This window comes from Benincasa hispida, chromosome 6, assembly GCF_009727055.1.
Source record: "Benincasa hispida cultivar B227 chromosome 6, ASM972705v1, whole genome shotgun sequence".
NCBI classification, from domain to species: Eukaryota; Viridiplantae; Streptophyta; class Magnoliopsida; order Cucurbitales; family Cucurbitaceae; genus Benincasa; species Benincasa hispida.
In genome coordinates this window covers 39,317,934-39,337,680 of record NC_052354.1, presented here as the reverse complement: position 1 = coordinate 39,337,680, position 19,747 = coordinate 39,317,934, and the positions used below count along the sequence as shown (strand labels likewise).

Below are 19,747 nucleotides of genomic sequence, written 5' to 3'. Positions count from 1 at the left end.
ATCTAGTCTTAGATGATAGACCAAAGCATATTGAAGTTAAAAGGCATTTCATTAAAGAGAAGATTGATGCAGGTGTGAAATGCACATTTTATCTTCCAACAACCAAACAAACGCTTGATATGTTAAATAACGGCCTTTCAAAAAGGCAATTTGATAAACTTATCAACAAACTAACAATGAAAGATATCTACAAACGAGTTTGAGGGAGAGTGTTGGATTTCCTTATATCCACATGTGTATTCTGTATATATTTATTATTTAAATTTGTAATATTTCTTTCTTTATTCGTTGGTGGTCTTTCTCCTATATAAGACGACCTTGTAGTTGTTTTAGATAAGAAGAAATACAATAACATTATTCTTCCTTCCTAAATTCAAGAAATACAAACAATATCAAATCCGAAGTGGAACAAAATTATCTCAGGTAATGCAAAAAAGAATTCAACCAAAATGTTTCATTTTATGTATTAAAATTATAATCTGTTATTATACAATCATTATATGATAGTAATTCCATTATATTCTGAAGTACAAATTCAAATCCCAAAGCAAGAAGGTTATGCGTCTTCTCTCGTTGGCTTTAGACGAATTCAATAAACTGGCTTTACCTAGTGTTAAGCTCAAATTGATAATTATAGAACACCAAAAAAGGGATTTGTCAATGCAGATTTCAACAGCGATCCAGCAGTGATTAAAGCCTCCGGGTCGACTTTATCACGGGGAAGATACAGAAAGTCTCCTCCTCTCTGAAAGCCGCAAAGCTCGAGAAACTCAATCCCTCCTTTCAAACTCCCAACTCTCTCCTGTTGAAGTACAGAAACAATAAGAGATGAATCTTGTTCGGAAAAGATCTTCAAACTTGATAGATGTAAAAGAAGGATGCTGATATTAATTCCAACAATGGCTGCACCCCTAAAGACTAATCTTCCAAATTTAGAGATTGAAAAATGAAAATTTAGTTAAGTTCAAATTGCAATGAAGAATGAAAATACTTGTGAGAGGAAAAACGAGCAACCCTGTACTCTTAACATTAACTTATAATTTGAATGAGTTGAATGCCTATGAAGACAAATTTTACTTTAGTGCTCAAACTACAAGAACTTTTGGACCACATTTGTGAGTAATATATAAAATTTTGTAGAGATTTACATGCTGTTGTAACTATGAGGTTTGTAATATAATCAATATATTGGATTAGAAAAGTTTACCTGGAACAAAGAATTACTGAGTCGAATCTTCCTAAACCTTTCCTCATCAGGATTTTTGGCTACATTTCTGACATAGATGAAGAGGGTTTGGTAGGCAATTCTTACTTTGTCAGAATCATCCTTGAACCCAGAAATAGAACAATTAGAAGTAAGAAAGTATATTAACCTAGCAATTATAAAAGATATAGGTTTTTGTACGAAAGCGACTGCCAATACACTCCTAGGAAAGGAAAATTAGTTCATGTGTGAGATGCAACAAAAAAAAAAAAGAAAAAAAAGGAATACGTGTAGAAACTTCTCCTAAAGAAAGAGTTTTTCTTGGATTTCCATGTTCCTACGGTTTATCATTGGCCATAGAAAAAAGAACAAGAAAATTTATCAGGAAGAAACGAAGTCAGCATCATGAATTACACTTGCAGCCTGCAGGATTGACAAAGGATTTTTTGGAGTGAAACTACAGTTGTGAACATTTTGTCATTTTGTAATAATCATTGTAAAACTTCAAAAGAATGCATCATCAAGCTATGGCCCACAGATTTTCCATGGTTATATTTACCTTATGATGGTGCCTAAGAGACCTTAAGCATTCTCTCATAGAGACTGCTTTACTAACTGAAGTTGCTGGCAGAGAATTCTTTGATTTAAGTTCATCCTTTTCCCCTGCTCCGGTTGTAGTAGCTTTTGTAGCAAGGCTTTCAGACCCTTCAGAGGGCATTCCACGATTCCTCTTTCTTTCAATCTGCACAGATGTGCATAAAATTTTTATATTGCGTACGAGTCCACCAGAAGGATATAGACAGGAACAATTTGTCAATACCCAAAAAGAACCTTAAAAAAAAAAAAAAAAGAAAGAAAGAAGGAACTGAAGCTATGTTTATTGTTAATAAGCTTCTTTGCACCAGGCTTTTTTCTTTCTTCCTTTTGGAGGATCTTCTGCTTGGTTTTGGTTTGTGCCACTCTTTAACCATTTTGTAGTTTCATATTTTTCCCAATACAGTTCTCTTAGCTGTAAAGAAGCAACAAAATTATAGCCTTCTTGTGAACAGACCTGATATAGTTAAACAAAGTATCTGTTAGGTACTTAAGCACCTTGAAGTACCACACCTCATAAGTCAGCTATTGAGGTGAGAGAGCCAAGCTACTTAAGAACCACATTGACCTCATAAGCCAGCTATGGGACAAAGGTAGCCCAGACTACCTTGGTTCCTAACAGAATCCCAAGCCTCAGTGATATTTATCCCGGATATAATCTTGGTAAAAATTAACAAGTAATGCAGCAGCAACTGGCAGAAGTTTTAATCATTACAATGATCAGAATAGTGTTTGTGCTCTGACAATGAAGAAAAGATATTTCTAGTGGTTGCCTCACAAACGTGAAGAAGATACGTCAGGGCAAAATTCAGGCCTTGGAAATTGCATGGACAGCTCCAGTGAAGGTTCTTCGAATTTATAAATTTTAAGAGGAGAAATAAAATTGTTAAGAAGATAGAGGGTAAATGAGATATCTAGAAACTGAAGAAAAAAAATATTTGAAGGTTAAATTAGCCTGAACTTTTATCTTTCATGTTTGTTATCTAGGCATCTTAACTTTAAAAAATATATGATAGATCATTAAACTTTTAATTTTGCTTTTAGTAGGTCCTTGAAATTTAAAAATGTCAAATAGGTCCCTTTTTTGTTTCTACTTTGTCTAACAAATTCATGACATATTCAACATTTTTTAAAATTAACAAACCTATTATAACATAAAATTGAATTTTGCTTCCAATAGATATGTGAACTGAAAAAAAAATGTCGAATAGGTTAAAGACTTATTAGACACAAAATTGAAAGTTAAGGATCTACTAGATACAAAAGTGGAAGTTTAGGAGCTTTTTAGACACTTTATAAAGTTCAAAGACTAGACACAAAATTAAAAGTCCAGGAACTTAAAATAAACATTTTAAAATTCAAGAACCTATTTGACATACCATCTTTATCCATATCTTAATTTTAATGATTGAAGATGAGAAATCTGCTTGAAGCAAAGAAAAATTTATACTTGGAAACCATCACTGTTGAGGATTTAGACTAGTAGCCAAAAACCACCATACAACCTTCGATAGTACCAAAGCAGGGAAGGCACTATCAGATAGGCAGCTGTAATTCTACTAATCCTTTGACAGTTGACACAATCAGATAGGCAGCAACCTCCTAGTTGAAGACTATAACATAACTAAGCAGAAAGAACAATTATATTACAGGAACTGCACAAGACGGTAACAACTAGTAAAGAAAAGCAGCATGAAGTAGAGAATTTCAGGACAGAAACTCGACTTGATGAAGTGATCACATGTTGGAAACAAAAATATGATATTTAACTATAAATCCTGGGGAATCACGGGAATGAAAATGGAATATCCCTCAAATATATCATACTCAGATAAATATATTAGTGGTAAGACAAAAGAAGCGGTGGAGAAAGCAAACCTTATCTTGTTCAAGTTTTTGTAAAACTCTTTCCCTTGCTCTTTTCTCCTCCTCTTTCTCAGCTTGCTTAGAATCTATATTACTGAGCAAAGAGGAACAAATGTTTCACTTCAGATAGAGTAATAATGCTCTCAGTGACAGAAAAGAAAACCAAAAACGGGATTGATAAAGAAGACCCACCGTTTCCTTTCAATTTCTTCTGCAATTCTTTTTGCTTCTTGTAGTTCTTTACTGGCACGGATTCTATCCTACAAAATTGCAAACTAGATCATGAAAACTAACACAGGGTTAAGCTTACAAATAGCATCAAATCCAACATATGGAACCAGAATCAAAGTATATACTCATGACTGGAAACTGGAGGACATGCCAAGTGGTCAACGCTTAATTTTTTTCCCCACAATTATAAGACTAGAGTCACCAAATAGTGAAGAAACAAAATAGTAGCAATTGAATGATTTGCAAAACCATGGCAAGATACATAGTATAGCATCTAGTATTATACACAAAATGGTAACTTTTCTGGCAATTGCATTATCGATGCTAAATTTACAACTCTTCATCTACCAACTCTGTTGATATGTGACTATTGTTAATTACTACGTTTAAACAAAATAATCTTCAACTAGTTAAAAAGAATAAGATGGAAAAATCAAAGATTTGAACGTGGTACCTTCTCCCTTTTTCTTTCTAACTTCTTTTCTTCTATTTCCTTTCCTTTCTCTATTTGATCCCTAAACATCAAAATCAACAAGAATTTAATATGACCTTCAGATTAAACAATTTCAAGTTTAAGATGGGTCTAGAGTGAAATAAAATGGAATAGTGATTAATTTTATATTTTTTATTTTGAAAAAAAGTGTAAAGCATCAAAGTCGTTCACAATAAACAAATTTCTGACACCATACCTTAGTTCCTTAGCTTTTCTTCTCATTTCCTCTGTGATATGAAATGGTTCAGGAGATTCAATATCAATGTCTACTGCTACCTGCATCACATCCCTCAGTTATATTTATCAGCGTGAAACTCAAATCTACTCTATCCACCACTTTTAATAGCAAAAATTCTGATTTATAGTCCTTTAGAGTTAGTTTACAAGAGTTTGACATTGATACTTAAATTGCAATAATATTTCGACCATAAAGAATACATGCCATCTATCTATAGATCTAACTGAATGAATGGAATGTAATGAAGAAAGCTATATAAATATAGAATTATACCGGGGGCATTTCATCTATATCTGGGTCATTCTCATGATCAAGAAGCCAATTAATTGCAGCTTCAAAGCTGACATTGCCTGAAGAACAAAGAAAGTACTTCTCTGAGAATGATAAACAATAGATAATTCAATTATTCAAAATCTAAATTGCAGTGAAAGATGGAATAGTTAATGTTGTAGATGAGAGGCTCTCAGTCCTTTTTCATCAATCTTTAGCTGTACATCTGGAATGCAAAATTAAATGAAGAGTATTGTTTGTCATTCTCAAACTTTTATTTTCACCATTCACGCTCACTGAAAATATGGTTCCTACAACTGAAAAACTAAGACTACAATGGAGAAAGAAACAAAAACATATGTACATTAATCAATGTAACTCAGATATTTTGTCATATAACAAATCATAGTATATTATATAGTGATATCCTCAAGCTATGAAAGTCAGTCAATTATTCTCACCGGTACTATGAAGTGCTCGGACAACTCGATCCCTCGGGAATCCTAGAGATTCAATCTCGCTCAGAAGTCTCTGCTTCACCTCTAGAAAAGCCATTCCTATGAGAGATTGCAAATTTCAATCAAATTATCAAATCATAAAATTAGTAATGAAGCTCACATCCAGATATTCAAAGAAAATTTCAATTCTACAGAAAAGGCAAAAGAAATGCTGATAAATTCCCCAATATAATATCAAATTTTTCAAAAGGGCTTTTGGGATTCTAAGAAAACCAATAAACTTTTCCACCTCAGATGAACACGAAACAAAATATAATAAAAAAATATCATCAAACCAAACTTTATGGATTGCAGAACAAGAAATTGAAGCACAGGACGGAGAATTGCAAGAAGGGTAGCTTCTTTCGAGAATGGTGCAGGATGATTTGAAAACTGAGCATGAAGAAGAGTGAGAAAGAAAGGGAAGATGGTGTTTTACTTTTCTAGGAAGTTCCAAAGAAGTCCACGACAAACCAAGGGAGTTTCACTACCGGAAGCCATTGAAGATCCCTTGCTCGCTTCAGCAAATGCTTACTCTCTGGTACAAAAGGTGTTGGTTGCCGCCCTTTCTCTCATATTCATATTCTCGAATTTATACCTTTTTGGCTCCTTGTTGTGAAGAAAAGAATAATACTCCTAATTCGAAACTATGGGTAAAAGCTCAAATATATATATATATAATATATATTATTTATATAATTATATATATAATATATATATATATATATATTATATATATATATATATATATATATATAATATACGATAACCATTTCATTTTTTATTTTTTGATTTTTAAAAATTAAGTCTATTTTTTTCTCTATTTTTTATATCGATTTGCATATTTGTTAGATACAATTATTGAACTCTTAGCCAAATTTCAGAAACAAAAACAAATTTTTAAAAACTACTTTTTTGTTTTCAAAATTTAGCTTGATTTTTTAAACTATTGGTAAAAAAAAAAAAAAAAAAATAGATAACAAAGAAAAAAACTCTTTGATTGAAGGGTAGGTTTTTTACGTTTTCAATTCTATTTCTCAAATTTATCTTTAGTTTTAGTGAAAATCTTGGTTTTGTTCAATATTCATCTAGTAGTAGTTTCATTACTTTTATTATAAGGGGGCAATTGCATATATGACCATTAGAAAATCTAGCACAATCTAAAACTATATGTAGATATGGCAAAATTAATTATTTTAACTTCTATTAGTACCAATAAAGTTTATGAATGATAAGTGTCTATCATTGATTTCTTGCATGCTCGTTTGCTATTTTGTTTGCTATTGGTATATCATGTCAATAGAATATATATACATGATATATGAGAATCAAATTAATTTACTTCATTTTCTATTAGGTGATTTATTGCAGGTTCATTTTTGTAGGTTTATTATGGATATACATTATCAATAAAATAGAAATATTATATCAATCATTATGATATTTTTCCTATCTTTGATATTTGCATATTTATTTGCTATTTGTGATATACCATTATCAATAGAATTAGAAAAGGTATATCAATGATATTTGAAATTTGTTTTTATCCATGATTGTTTAATTCTCGTATCAAGTCTACTATTGAGGAGGAGGAGGAGGAGGAGTTGTTCGCATGCTTCTTTGTTATTAGGTCCACCACTGATATATCATATCACTAATTATATCGATAATTTAATAAATATTTTTTTTGTAAAAGATTTAATAGTTTTTGGGCCAATTTTTAATATTGTTATGGATAGATTTAGGCTCAAGAAGGTTTGAACTAAACTCACTAGTGTTGGACAAATGAGATAAAAACAAAATATGAGATTGAAATATCTGACCCAAGGCTCAGATGGGCCTTATGCTAGGCAAGCCATGAATCAAGGCCCATGAAGAGTCACCCCTGGGGTCGACCAAGGGATGAACCCAAAAGTGGTCCATCTAGTCTAAAGGCGTGCAATTCGTGCATTCACAACCCAATACTGAATATTCAAAAGATATTAGATATTTTTTAGGGCTTAATTTCGAAAAGGAGAAGGAAGACTTACATTTCACCAGGATGACCATAGGTGATATGACCTGAATCCTGAGTGAGTTCTGAACTTCTGTCCATGAAGATGGTCCGTTGATTTTGAAGGAAATCGGAAACGAGATTTCTATGAGCAGTGGAACAAGACTATTCCAAATTACGATCATGAATGAACATATATTTACAGTCGTCTTCCAAACAAACGGTTATACAATTACAATGCATAAATTACAGCATGAATAATAAATGAACAAGGGAGACAAACTCTACGAACAATGGTAGATTTGTCTCCATGCTTCTATGTGCACGAACGCTTGAACAGCAGCGACCACGAATGCTCGATCTACACGACCGCAATACCGCACGAACACTTCGCGCTCATCTTCAACGGCCTCCACAGCACCAAAAACGGCCTCCAGAAAACCTCGATGGTGTCGAGTTGAGTCTGACACCACCAACAAGGCGACCTTGGTATTCTCGGTGAGAGAATCCAGAGGGTGGGCTCTATTCGGACTTGGTATGAGGCAGACGAAGGAGGAAACAACGAACGCGTACACGACTGGGCAAGTGGGAGATGGCGTAGACCTATTGTATAGGTCGATACCCAATCGTTTAGATAAAGCTATGCGATCATCTAGCAAAAGCTATGCGATCGTTTAACTCGGTTTGTCGCGTACAGACTCTACACGATCGTTTACCTTGGGCTAGCGATCATCTAGCAAAGTTATGCGATCGTTTAGTAAACATTACACGATCATTTAGCTCGTACCTGCACGATCGTTTAGCTCGCCCCGCCGTCATTTAGTAAATCTATATTTACTTGACGACCATCGTGAGTTTCTATACGCTGAGAGAAAACTCAAAATCCTTTTCAAACTTTTGTAAAAACTTCATTTCAAAATAGGAAACCACTTTCCTTTTAAACTCACGGTTACCATGATCCAATAACCTCCTACTACTTTGGTTATTTAAAAGAAAAAGAATTAATTATCTAATAATTAATATTATTATAAACATAAATGATAACCAACTTATCATACTATATTTATAACCTATAGTTTTAATATTTCATCTCATGAAACATATAAACCATAGTTCTTTTTCTATTCCATGGTACTTAATGTACATCTCATTTACATCAATCCTCCACGAGATGTATCTCATACATCATACCGATTATATCATATATAATCAAAATACCTCTTGTCAATTTGAACATTTCAAATCAACACCAAGAACTAATCCTTAACAGAATTCAAGCTACCAAGAGGACCTCATGGACCTGTAGCTCCGAAGCTCTAATGGTACGTGGATAACTAACTAAACTCTTTCGTCACGGGATCCACCATCCGTTAACTGCCAGGCACTCTACTAAAGACCAATAGCTGAACTCTTCTTACTATAGATATATTATATGTCTATCTTAACCAATCAGCGGTACGACAACCCTTCACAGATCGCTCGTAAGTACAGTTGGGCCAATAACCGTTATGCCCCTATAGTTACATTTATCTCCTTAAATACCACTGATTCTTCTAATGAACATAAGTCATAGTCCTACTATGACTGAGTCTTCTCTTCCAAAGAGAAGTTATGGACACTATGTTTAAGCCCCGGAATTAGCTCTTAAGGGAGCAATCTCTCTACTTATCCCTGCTTTGGGAAAGGAGTGAATTCCATCTTGTGGATTGAGTTTCCAACTCTTAAGTTCCTAAAAAGGTAGGTATGTTGAGTTAGCAATCTGGCCACTCTCACCCATACTAATCAAAGGACCGCCCTCAAAGGCAGGAGTTCCCAAAATACTTAAGATTGAGGTCTGTCACCTATGGTTATTTAGGTGAGATGCAAGTCTCTTGTATCAATGGCGTTATATACAGAGTCTAGTCATCTCGTGGTCCAGGTCTTATACAAACTCTTTGTATAGGACACTCCTGCTCCACATCTCCACATGAATGGTCAGGATCAACCATCTATAGTAGTTTACAACACTTGCAAACCTTTACAAAAAGGGTCGTATCTGTAGTATCACCAGGATCAGGTATCCCACCTTAATCCTTATATTACAGACCGATTTAGGTTATCACTTAAGGCATGATCCACTTGTATATCACATATACATGCTTAAGTTCACATAAGATAACCAAGAAGCTTTGTTTATTGGATATGAGTAAATGCTAGAATTAAATCACACTTATTTTATTCATTGAACAGTGTGTATCTTTACAAAACAACGAGACTCCGGGAGAATTACGACACCAATCCTAACAGATTTGCATGGGTGAGAATGGTCAGATCGTTGACTCAATATGCCTACTATTTTGGGAATTCGTTTGATTGGAGAATTGAGAAAACAACTACACAAGATGAAATTCACTTCTTCCCTAATGTTAGGGTAAGTGGATAAATTACTCCTTTAAGGGCTGATTCTAGGGCTTGAAGAATGTGGCTACACCCTTTCTTGGCCTAGAGGGATTTGGTCATAGTTGGACTATGACTTATTGTTCATTAGGGAGATCAATTGTACTTAAGGAGTCAGAAGTAACTACAAGGGAAAAATGGTAATTTTGGCCCAGCTGTACTTACGAGCAATTTATGAAAGGTCATCGTGTTGTTGAATAGTTATATCCAATGGACATAGAAATATATCTGTAGTGCGAAGACTGCAACTGTCAGTCTTTAATGGAGTAACCGACAGTTAATGGATGTTGGGTAATTTAATTAAAGAAGTTTAATTAATTATCCAAGTACTATTGGAGCTTCAATCTACAAGTCCATAAGGTCTCCTCTGTAGCTAAACATGGATTATTGAGAATTAATTTTGGATTAATTTGAATTGTTCAAATTAATCGAGGGAATTAATTATATGTGATATAATTAATATAATGTATTTGATACATTATAACATAAAGTTTATTTTGAGATGAATTAAATATTTGAATATGATTCAAATACTAATTATATGGATGATATTCATATAATTAAATTTAGTATAAATGTGATTTATACTAAATACCATGAATGATTGAGAGAAATAAAAAACTATAGGTTATATTGTATTTGATGCAATATAAAAAACTGTAGGTTATTTGTTATATTTTATATAACAAATATAGTTATATATACATGTAATAAGTTAGTTACTATTGTTGAATTTTATGTCATAAAACTTGTATTTTGTAAATATTAAAACTTATTCTGAAAATTCAATGTCACCCATGTCACTTCGTGTCACCCTGGGAGTGACTTCCATTCGGAAAGTGTTTGCGTGAATTAATTAAGGTGAATGAGGGGAAGCTGTTCAATGGAAAATCAAATATACATTATATTGATTTCAATTCTCACGTCCCTAGATAATTCCCACCGTGTGATTCATGCAACACTTCGTGTCACCCTAGGAGTGACCTCCATTCGGAAAGTGTTCGTCATGAGATCAAGATTAAAGTGACTGGGGGAAGAAGTTCAACATATGTGTCAACATATCCTAATTTCGGGAGCATCGTTGGGGTCGACTTCTGAGGTCTAAAAACGGAGGGTTAGTTCATTAATCTTGAGTCGTATGTGTTGTTTTCAACGTTTTTCTGACGAAAACGAGGCCAAAATCGGAGAAAAAACGAAGGAATTCACGAATGTACAACAACGTTGCAACACTTTGCCCTAGCGTTGCAATGCTGCGAAGGGCGGACAATTTTTTTTCGTAGAGTTGGAACACTAGTTGTACAGTCATGAATTCCTTCGTTTCTTCTTGGGTGGTTCAGGTTTTGGATAGTTTGGTTTGTGCAGTTCAAGGTCCGATTCTCCTGTTTTGAATCGGTTAAACTATTATTTATGTAATATTTAGTTTTTTTATTGATTAAATTAATATAAATGTTATATTAATTTAATTAATGGTTTAGGAGTCCAATCTTGGTCTATAAATTGTTGTTTAAATTATGCATTTGATGTATGGTTTAATTTTAATTATATATGTCATAATGTATGCCATATAGTAAAATCTCACCACAGGTTATGCATTTTTCATGCATAATCTACATTATAAATGTTATAATATATAGTTGCATGACTTATTTTATAGCATGCTCATGTATTATATAATATAAGTGTTATATTATATGTTCGCATGCGTAATAACATTGTCATGCATAATTTATATTATAAGAGTTATAATATATAGTTGGATGTATGTATGAATGTTATTTTATTTCATTACTTTAGTATATATAAATGTTACGTATATTAAGTAATGAAATGGAGATTTCATGAAACATGTCATTACTTTAGGTAATTTTATAAATGTTATAATTTTACAAAGTATGATATCAAATGCAATGAATGGTTTTAATTTGTTTCATTTATCTTATAATCATTATAATTAAATTTAATTAGAAATTAAAATCGTTAATTCAGAATTGCATGCAAACTTAGGTTAAAAACATTTTTAAAGAGTTTTAAAATATGATTCACATAGATCTAAGTTCACAAAATTTCTAATGAGATTAGAAATTAGTTTAATATTTTTAATCAGTTTACTAGGACTAAATTGATTTTAATAAAAGATTAAAATTGTAGTAAACGTATCTATATGAGACCTTTGTCTAAGGCTAATTCTATCTAGGTTGGTGTATTTAAGCTAATGAAAATGGAATACCCCTACCTGGGAACTGACCTGGAAGGTGAATTAGATAGATTTTCTACAAGCATGCAATTTTTAATTAAAGTTTGTTAAAATGTTTAACGAACATTAATCAAAATTGTTTAACTATTCAAAGTAAGTGTTACTATTGGGAAAACTTAAACAATCACTTAGTAAAAATAATTAGTTATACTTTCCCTAAGTTAAATAAACCCTAGGTTTTTTAAAATACTTAGTGGGAGGAAAAAGATGTATACGATACGTCAAATTTTCACTCACGTATCTCCCTTAATATTCATACTGCGAGACTTATGCTTGGTCTCGAGGTGCCCTGGGAGTGTCCCCCTTTGGATGGTGTTTGCATGGGTCAATATCAAGGTGAATGGAGAGAGTATTTAGTAAGTGGGAGAGGGATATGTGTCAACATATTCTATGTTCTCCTTCATTAGTTTGCAACGTGAGATCATCTTGCACGACCTCGAGGCAGCCTAGAAGCATCCTCCTTCTGATGGTTTGTGCGTTAGGTCAATATTAAAGCGAACTCCAGAAATGGATATGATCGCTTTAGTTTTTGTCCCAATCAGCTTTTCCCCTCGGTTGACTCATTGGGGTAAGACTCTAGGATCTTAAAATGAAGGGTCACACTTACGAGAAATTGTTAAGCTAGTTAATGATTTATTGACCAAATCAATGATGATTAATTGTTATAGGAATAAGAGTTATTTTGGTGTAATAATTGGTTGAGAGTGTCTCATTTCAGTGAAGGGAAAACTGATTACCCTTCAGTGGCTTTTGTCCTAAATCATTGAAGCGTCATTGCAGAAAAAAAAAAGTTAAATAGGGTTCATTTAGTTTTTGCTAAAATTGATTGGATGTTTTAGAGTTATGCTAAAATCTAATGTAGATTAATTTGTTTCTTTTCAACAAAAATGTCAAATTGTATTTTTCGATTATTTGCCTCTACTTGTTTGACCGGTTTTAATTATACGACTTGAAAAGATTCGATTAAAACATTTTTCATGGTTAACGACCTCAACTTCGTTTTGATTGAGGATTGTCCTCTAGTCTCAACCCCTGATGCAACACAAAATGTTCGTGATGCATACGAAATGTGGACGAGCTGATGATAAGACTCGAGTTTACATTTTGGCAAGCATACCTAATGCCTTAGCCAAAAGATTTGAGAGCATGGTCACTACACATCAGATCATGCAATCAATGCAAAAATTGTTTGAGTGAAAGTTCTCACAATTGAAGAAAAGTGGGGTCGGTGACGAGGAAATCAGTAATGTCAGCCCCCAAGATAAACTCTAGTTCATATTGAATGTCAAAAGAAAAATAGAGAAAGGAAATGTTGCTGAATCTAGTGAAGTTAATAAACGAAGATTGTCCTTTGAGATGAAACTTGGAGTTTATGATATGGGTTATGGAGCTGATCCCACTACTTTTCCAAAAAGAAAAAACTCTGAAAAAATAAGTATGAATTGTTTGCCTTAGAGACATGCTTAGTAGAGAATGATGATTCTGCTTGGATAGTTGATTCAGGAGTTACTAATCACGTATGTTCTTCCTATCAGGGATTTACTTCCCAGAGGCAATTGGTAGCTGAAGTGATGACTTAGAGTCGGTACTGGTGAGGTCATTTTAGCTGTTGCCGTAGGTAGGCTTAAGTTATTTTTGGATAAGAAACAATATATGTTATTGGATAACGTATATGAAGTTCACAATATCAAGAGGAACTTAATTTTTGTTTCTTGTCTGATTAAACAAAAGTATTCCCAATCCTTCTTTGAAAGTAAAGTATTTATTTTTAAGAATGGAATGGAGCTAAGCTTTGGTTCAATAGAAAGTAACTTGTATGTACTAAGGCCGTTATTTACAAAAGTTGTGCTAAATTCTGATATGTTCAAAATAGCAACAAATGTTAAATTTAGTGAAAGTGGTGCCATTTAAAAGCTGGGAGAATCTAGTTTTCAAGGTTATCTTACCGGAGAAAGATTGCAAGAGGAGAAGAAAAAAGTGGAGAATTTGTAGAAGAGGCAGAATCTCGGATTAATCAGGGCCTGAGGTGAAAATTGGAAGCGGCTCTAGCTATTTTGGTTGAGGGAATTTTGTTGAGAGGAAGAAGAAATTGAAACTGTTCACCAACAAAATTCAATTCACACACACAAAACTCTTCTATCTTTTTTCACTATCTCAATCGATCAATCTTAGAAAGAAGAAGAAACCTTTTCTTTTTTTCTACATTTCAGATATAACCACCACCCACTCACGTGGGTGGAGAGAAAAAGAAGGGGAAGGGGAGTTGTAACTCCCTCCTTATTATTTTAAATAATAATTAATATAGATATAAATATAAATATGATAACTAACTTATCATATCATATTATATATATATATATATATATATATATATGTTATATCAAATATAACATATAACCTATAGTTTTAATATTGTATCACATATAATATAAACTATATTTTCTTTCTCTCTTATATGACATTTAATATAAAACATATTTAAATTAAATTTAACAACTATGAATCCAATTCATAGAAACTATATTTGAATCTTATTCAAATATTTTTGTCCTCTCATTAAGCTATAATATATCAAATACAATATAATAATTATATCACTTATAATTAAATCAACTTAATTATACCATACATAATTAAATCCTTTTACTGATTTGAACAAGTCAAATTAATCCAAAAATTAATTCTCAATTAATCTTATTGAGATACCAAGGGGACCTCATGGACCTGTAGCTTGAAGCTCTAACGATACATGAATAATTAATTAAACTCTTTAATTAAATAATTCACCATTCCTTAACTGTCGAGCACTCCACTACCGACAGCTGCACTCTTCGTACTACAGATATATTTCTATGTCCATTGGATATAACCAATCAACAGTACGATGACCCTTCACAAATTGCATGTAAGTACAGCTAGGCCAAATTACCGTTTTACCCTTGTAGTTATATCTAACTCTTGAAGTACCACTGATCCCTTTAATGAACAATAAATCATAGTCTAACTATGACTAAATCCCTCTCGGGCCAAGAGAGGGTGTAGCATCATATTGTTCAAGATCCGGAATCAGCCCTTAAGGGAGAAATTTATCTACTTACCCCTACCTCGGAGAAGGAGTGAATACCATCTTGTGTAGCTGTGTTTCCAGCTCCCCAATCAGACGAAGCCCCAAAATGGTAGGCTTGTTGAGTTGGAAATCTAACCACTCTCACCCATACAAATCAAAGGACTGCCTTCATAGGCAAGAGTTCACAACTCACTCAAGATTCAGGTCATATAACCTACGGTCATCCTGGTGAAATGTAAGTCTTTATTATGAACGACGTTATATAATGAGACTAAACATTTTGTGGTCCAGTCTTATACAAACTCATTTGTATAGAATATCCCTGCTTACATGTCTATGCATTAATGATCAGGATAAGATCATTTGTAGCACTTTACAATAATTGTAACACTTACAAAGCGGGCCATAATCGTAGTGTCGCCAGGATAAGATACCCAGCCTTATCCATGTACTATAGATCATTTAGGTCATCACTTAAACATGATCCACCCATTTGTCTCTACATACATGTTTAAGTTACAAAGATAATATTGGATGTTAGTTTATTGGTTTGTGGTTGATAACTTGTAGAAATACAAGTTATTTATACTGTTTTATTTAGATATTGCGGCAAAAAGAAAGAAAAGTTGTGTCGATAGTATAGAAATTGACTAAGAAATGTGAAAATTATAAAATGTCGTCAATACACCCACTAACACCATTACGATGGTAGAATAGAATGTTTTCAGTTTCTGTTTTGTAGGAAATCAGTCACCGCATGCGTTCATGGCTCAAAGATAAAGTGAACAACGCATCTACGTCGCATTGCGCCCATCAATCAAGAACGAAGAGATGATCAACGAAATGACGGCGCATGCGACAATAGATCAAGAGCTCTAACGATCAACGCAATTTCAACCGCATGCGATAATAAAAAATAACACCGCATGCGGCGATCGATCGAAGATGTAAAGAGCAACGCATTTACGGAAGATTCTGATAAGTGTACAACTTTCAGTTGTGCATTTCTAATGGGTTGATTGCGTAACAGAAGGAATTTTTCATTCCGCCATTTCGGGAACTACCATAATCATACAGTGGGGACCACACATTCAAAGAGCCAAGCTTCGCTTATAAATAGCTTCTTCGAATTCCCTAAAAAATATACATGAATACATAGAGACGTGCATATACCGATTCTGAGAGAGAGGTTGGTCTGAAGCAACTGTCCAGAGTACATCGATTCTTTGTACAACTTCACAGTCAGTTCTCGACCTCAGTACCATGTATCATGTATCTTGTATCGTGTATCATATTATTGTAGGATTTATTTTATTAACGCATTTTTACTTTCACCGCAATTTACATTTTTGTATAAAGCAACATTCTTTATTCATTATTAAAAACCGGTCGCATGAATCACTTAAGTAACGCATTAATGAAAACAATCCTTGTGTTCGACCTTGGATCATTCTGAGAAACTTGCATTGGAATTATACTTAGTTTCAGCGCAAGGAAACTTGTGACACGCACTACTCCATTGCATACTATGAGCATATCATTAACAACGCATATATTTAGACGTAGTATCGCATAAAAAATGTCTTTATCGCAAAAGAGCTTAAGCGCAATTAGAGCATTCATTCATTCATCAGCGCATCAGATAGACAACATTACATGTCGTATCCTTACAAGTTTATGGCAGCATGAGCTTATATCATTCATATTCATCATTGTCTATATGCATAAAGATAAAGGCATCCGTTTTTATGTCATCAAGTTTATGACGTCGTTGTCGGTGATTGGTAACAGTTAGCGTTGAATACTTTTGTGATATGTTGCAGGACAAATCTCTTTGTACTGTCTGTTTAACGTGAAAAACAGGCTGATGGTTTATGAGTACTGGAATTGATCCAGAAATTCTAAGCTGACCCAGAGATTAAGTGTATTTTCGCGCAGGAACACATTAGAACCAAATTAAGCACCGAAATTTCAAGACCTACGATTGCAGAGAATGAAAGGTTTGAGATATGGCCGGTCATGCTTCAAATGATCTAAAATGCGAGACGAGTCGGAGGTCTACGAGAAGAAGACCCGTATGCTCATTTGACCAGCTTCGTAGAAATGTGCAACGCATTCTCCATACTTGGTATGACTCTCGAAGGAATTAGATTGTATCTCTTCCCGTACACACCGTGGGATGAGGCAAGGAGGTGAACAATGTCCTTGATGACATTGCACAGGCAAGTTTGACCGCCTGCAGAGGTGTGGATTGCGGTAATCATGTGAGAAATTTCTTTCAATCAGCATCTCTAAAATCTATGTTTAATTGCTTTCTAGCTTTATGCATTACGTTATTTATTGCTTTCTTAAACTAGCTTTTATTGCTTTATGAATTTACTCTTCATTTAATTTAATTACGTTAATTTTTGTGCGTTATTTCAATTCCCATACTTTCTGCATTAATTGCGTGGTTTTAAATTCTCTGTGAATGATTGTTTAAAAGAAAATGAATACCGTAAAGTCCTAGCGACTTGCGTTGATGCAAAAAAAATAAAAATAATAACAATCAACATCTGGTATGCATTGCGAGGATGGGTGCATCTTGTGCTAACAAGATACACTTTGTGTTCATTTTTCACAAGTGCATTGCCCTGAGGGGTGTGTTGTGCTCGTATGTATTTTTTCGCCCGTCCTTAGCAAAAATGCACTATGTCGAGGTAGTATTGCACCAGTAGAAATACCGTGTGCCCGTCCTCTAGAAATGTGTTGAGTTGAGGGGTATATTGCGCGGATACATGCGTTGTTACCCATCCTCTGCAAATATGCATTTGTGATGATGGAGGCATTGCGTTAATCTTAACCTTGCGCCCATCCGAATAAAACAAAAAAGACAAATTCTTTTTGCAAATAGAGTAGTCCAATCGTTTAGGCTTCCAAGGAAATGAAAGGACGTACTTCTCTGCTAATTCATAAATGTGAGAAGCACGACGGCAGGCTTTTTTAGTACCTCGAGGCCTGCCACGCAGAATTTGCGTTGGGCCCATCAAGGCCCAACCTATAAATTCTCTCCTCCTTCGTCTTAGAGAGTCTATTTGAATCTTTTTGCAAACGAAAACCCTAAACACAACTTGCATACCCAGACCTTCAGGCTTTCTTCCTAAACCCTAAAGACTTTCCCAACTCGTTCACTCAGTACAGCCATGGCCGATCAATCTTCCCATTCATCCTCTTTACCTTCATCACTCTCATCAGCCCAAATCACTGCAGGAGAGGTGACATTACTCGCAGCAAGCCGTCGCCTCGCTGCCCAGCCAAAACCCATCCCACGAATCGTCGGAAAACCTTGGCGAAAGCCTTTAGCAGCCAGACCAATCCAAATCAGAGAGGGGCAGAGCACAGAGAGTGCCGCACTCCCAACACTGTCATCTGAAAGCAAAAAGAAGAGAAGAGACAACAGAGAAGTGTTTGGGAGCATACTAAGTAATATGGAAAAGGAAGGAGGGCTGCCCGAAGCTAGGGTTGTTAATCAACCATTACCTTTGAAGAAAGAGATGGAGGAAGCTTCAAGAAGGAGCGCTCTGGCAGTTTCAGATCCTAAGGAAACTGTTCACACAGAATCCTGTGAGGGATCCACTAGAGTTGCTTTGGAGGAAGTGGTGGCGGAGAAGCAAATTGAAATGACTGAGGAGAAGAAGAAGAAGAAGAACGAGGAGAAGAGGGCAGAAGGAGATGAAGAAGCCCAACCAAGGAAGGAGAAGAAAGACAAAAAATCGAGTGAGAAGAGGGAACGCAGGTGAGAAGGGAAGCTCCTAAAGAAGAAGAAAGAAAAGAGAAAGAGGGTTGAGAGCCTAGGAATCGACGGAGAATCAACCACCGCAAAGGTGGATGAGGGGGTGTCAATGCAACAAAGAGAATCAGCACAACCTGAAGAGGAATCGACGCAAATAAGAATGGTTACGACTGACAATGGAGAGGATCCAGACATCACCCCTCTTATGCGGCATCACAAGGAGAATGCACCGCAAGGGTCAACAATCGACCCATCAATTTTGCAAAGTGCAATAGAAGAGAAGGAAAGGAGAAGAAGAAAGGAGGAAGAAAAACAAGAGAAGATGTTGCGAGCACAACAAATCATAACAAAAGGCGATTTAAGAAGAAAATTACACGATGAAGAAGTGCGCTGCAACAATGCAATCTCGACATAAGAAGAGAGAATAAGGCTCGAGGAAGAACAGCGCATATTGCTGGCCTTAGAGAAATTTGAAAGGGAAATGAGAGAAGAAGAAGAGGAAGAAAAGAAGAAGAAGGAAGAGAGGGAGAAGAGGCATAGAGCAAATGGTCAGCGCATTCGAGAGAAGAAAAATAAAGAAATTGTGGAGTGGGAGAAGGAAAAACAGTGCAAGGAACGGGAAAAGAGACAAAAACAAAGATCCTGCCTTATGTTGGCAAAAGAAAAGGGCAAAGAAAAAGCGGAAAGCAGTGAGTCTGCGTTGGTCAAAGGACGCCCATCAAAGAAGAAAGAGAATGATGACATGGTGATAGAAATGGAATTCTTTCCTGCGCCAACACCACTACTAGACTTAATTACAAGTGTTGTGCTAGAGCATGGATGGGAAACATTT

General features: G+C 34.7%; 2 protein-coding genes across 4 annotated transcripts; one reads left to right on the top strand and one right to left on the bottom strand.

The window, feature by feature from the left end:
* Positions 1-439: 439 nt before the first annotated feature.
* On the bottom strand, positions 440-6,029 carry LOC120080404 (UBX domain-containing protein 1-like). 3 transcript variants are annotated; one of them, XM_039035057.1, is made up of 10 exons: positions 5,833-6,029; positions 5,358-5,453; positions 4,900-4,976; positions 4,585-4,664; positions 4,350-4,410; positions 3,857-3,924; positions 3,677-3,758; positions 1,764-1,946; positions 1,208-1,327; positions 440-802 (listed from the first exon to the last, which is right to left on the bottom strand). In XM_039035057.1, the coding sequence occupies exons 2-10, from the start codon at positions 5,449-5,451 to the stop codon at positions 632-634; spliced, it is 936 nt and encodes a 311-aa protein (XP_038890985.1). In that variant the 5' UTR covers positions 5,452-5,453; positions 5,833-6,029; the 3' UTR covers positions 440-631. The 3 variants fall into 3 exon arrangements, with proteins under 3 accessions (XP_038890985.1, XP_038890986.1, XP_038890987.1); XM_039035058.1 differs by lacking the exon at positions 5,833-6,029 and adding an exon at positions 5,695-5,826; XM_039035059.1 differs by lacking the exon at positions 5,833-6,029 and adding an exon at positions 5,690-5,811.
* Positions 6,030-18,325: 12,296 nt separating this feature from the next.
* Positions 18,326-18,922, top strand: LOC120079231 (nucleolar protein 58-like). The gene has a single exon (XM_039033393.1). It carries the CDS (start codon positions 18,326-18,328, stop codon positions 18,920-18,922), a length of 597 nt encoding a protein of 198 aa, XP_038889321.1.
* Positions 18,923-19,747: the final 825 nt, after the last annotated feature.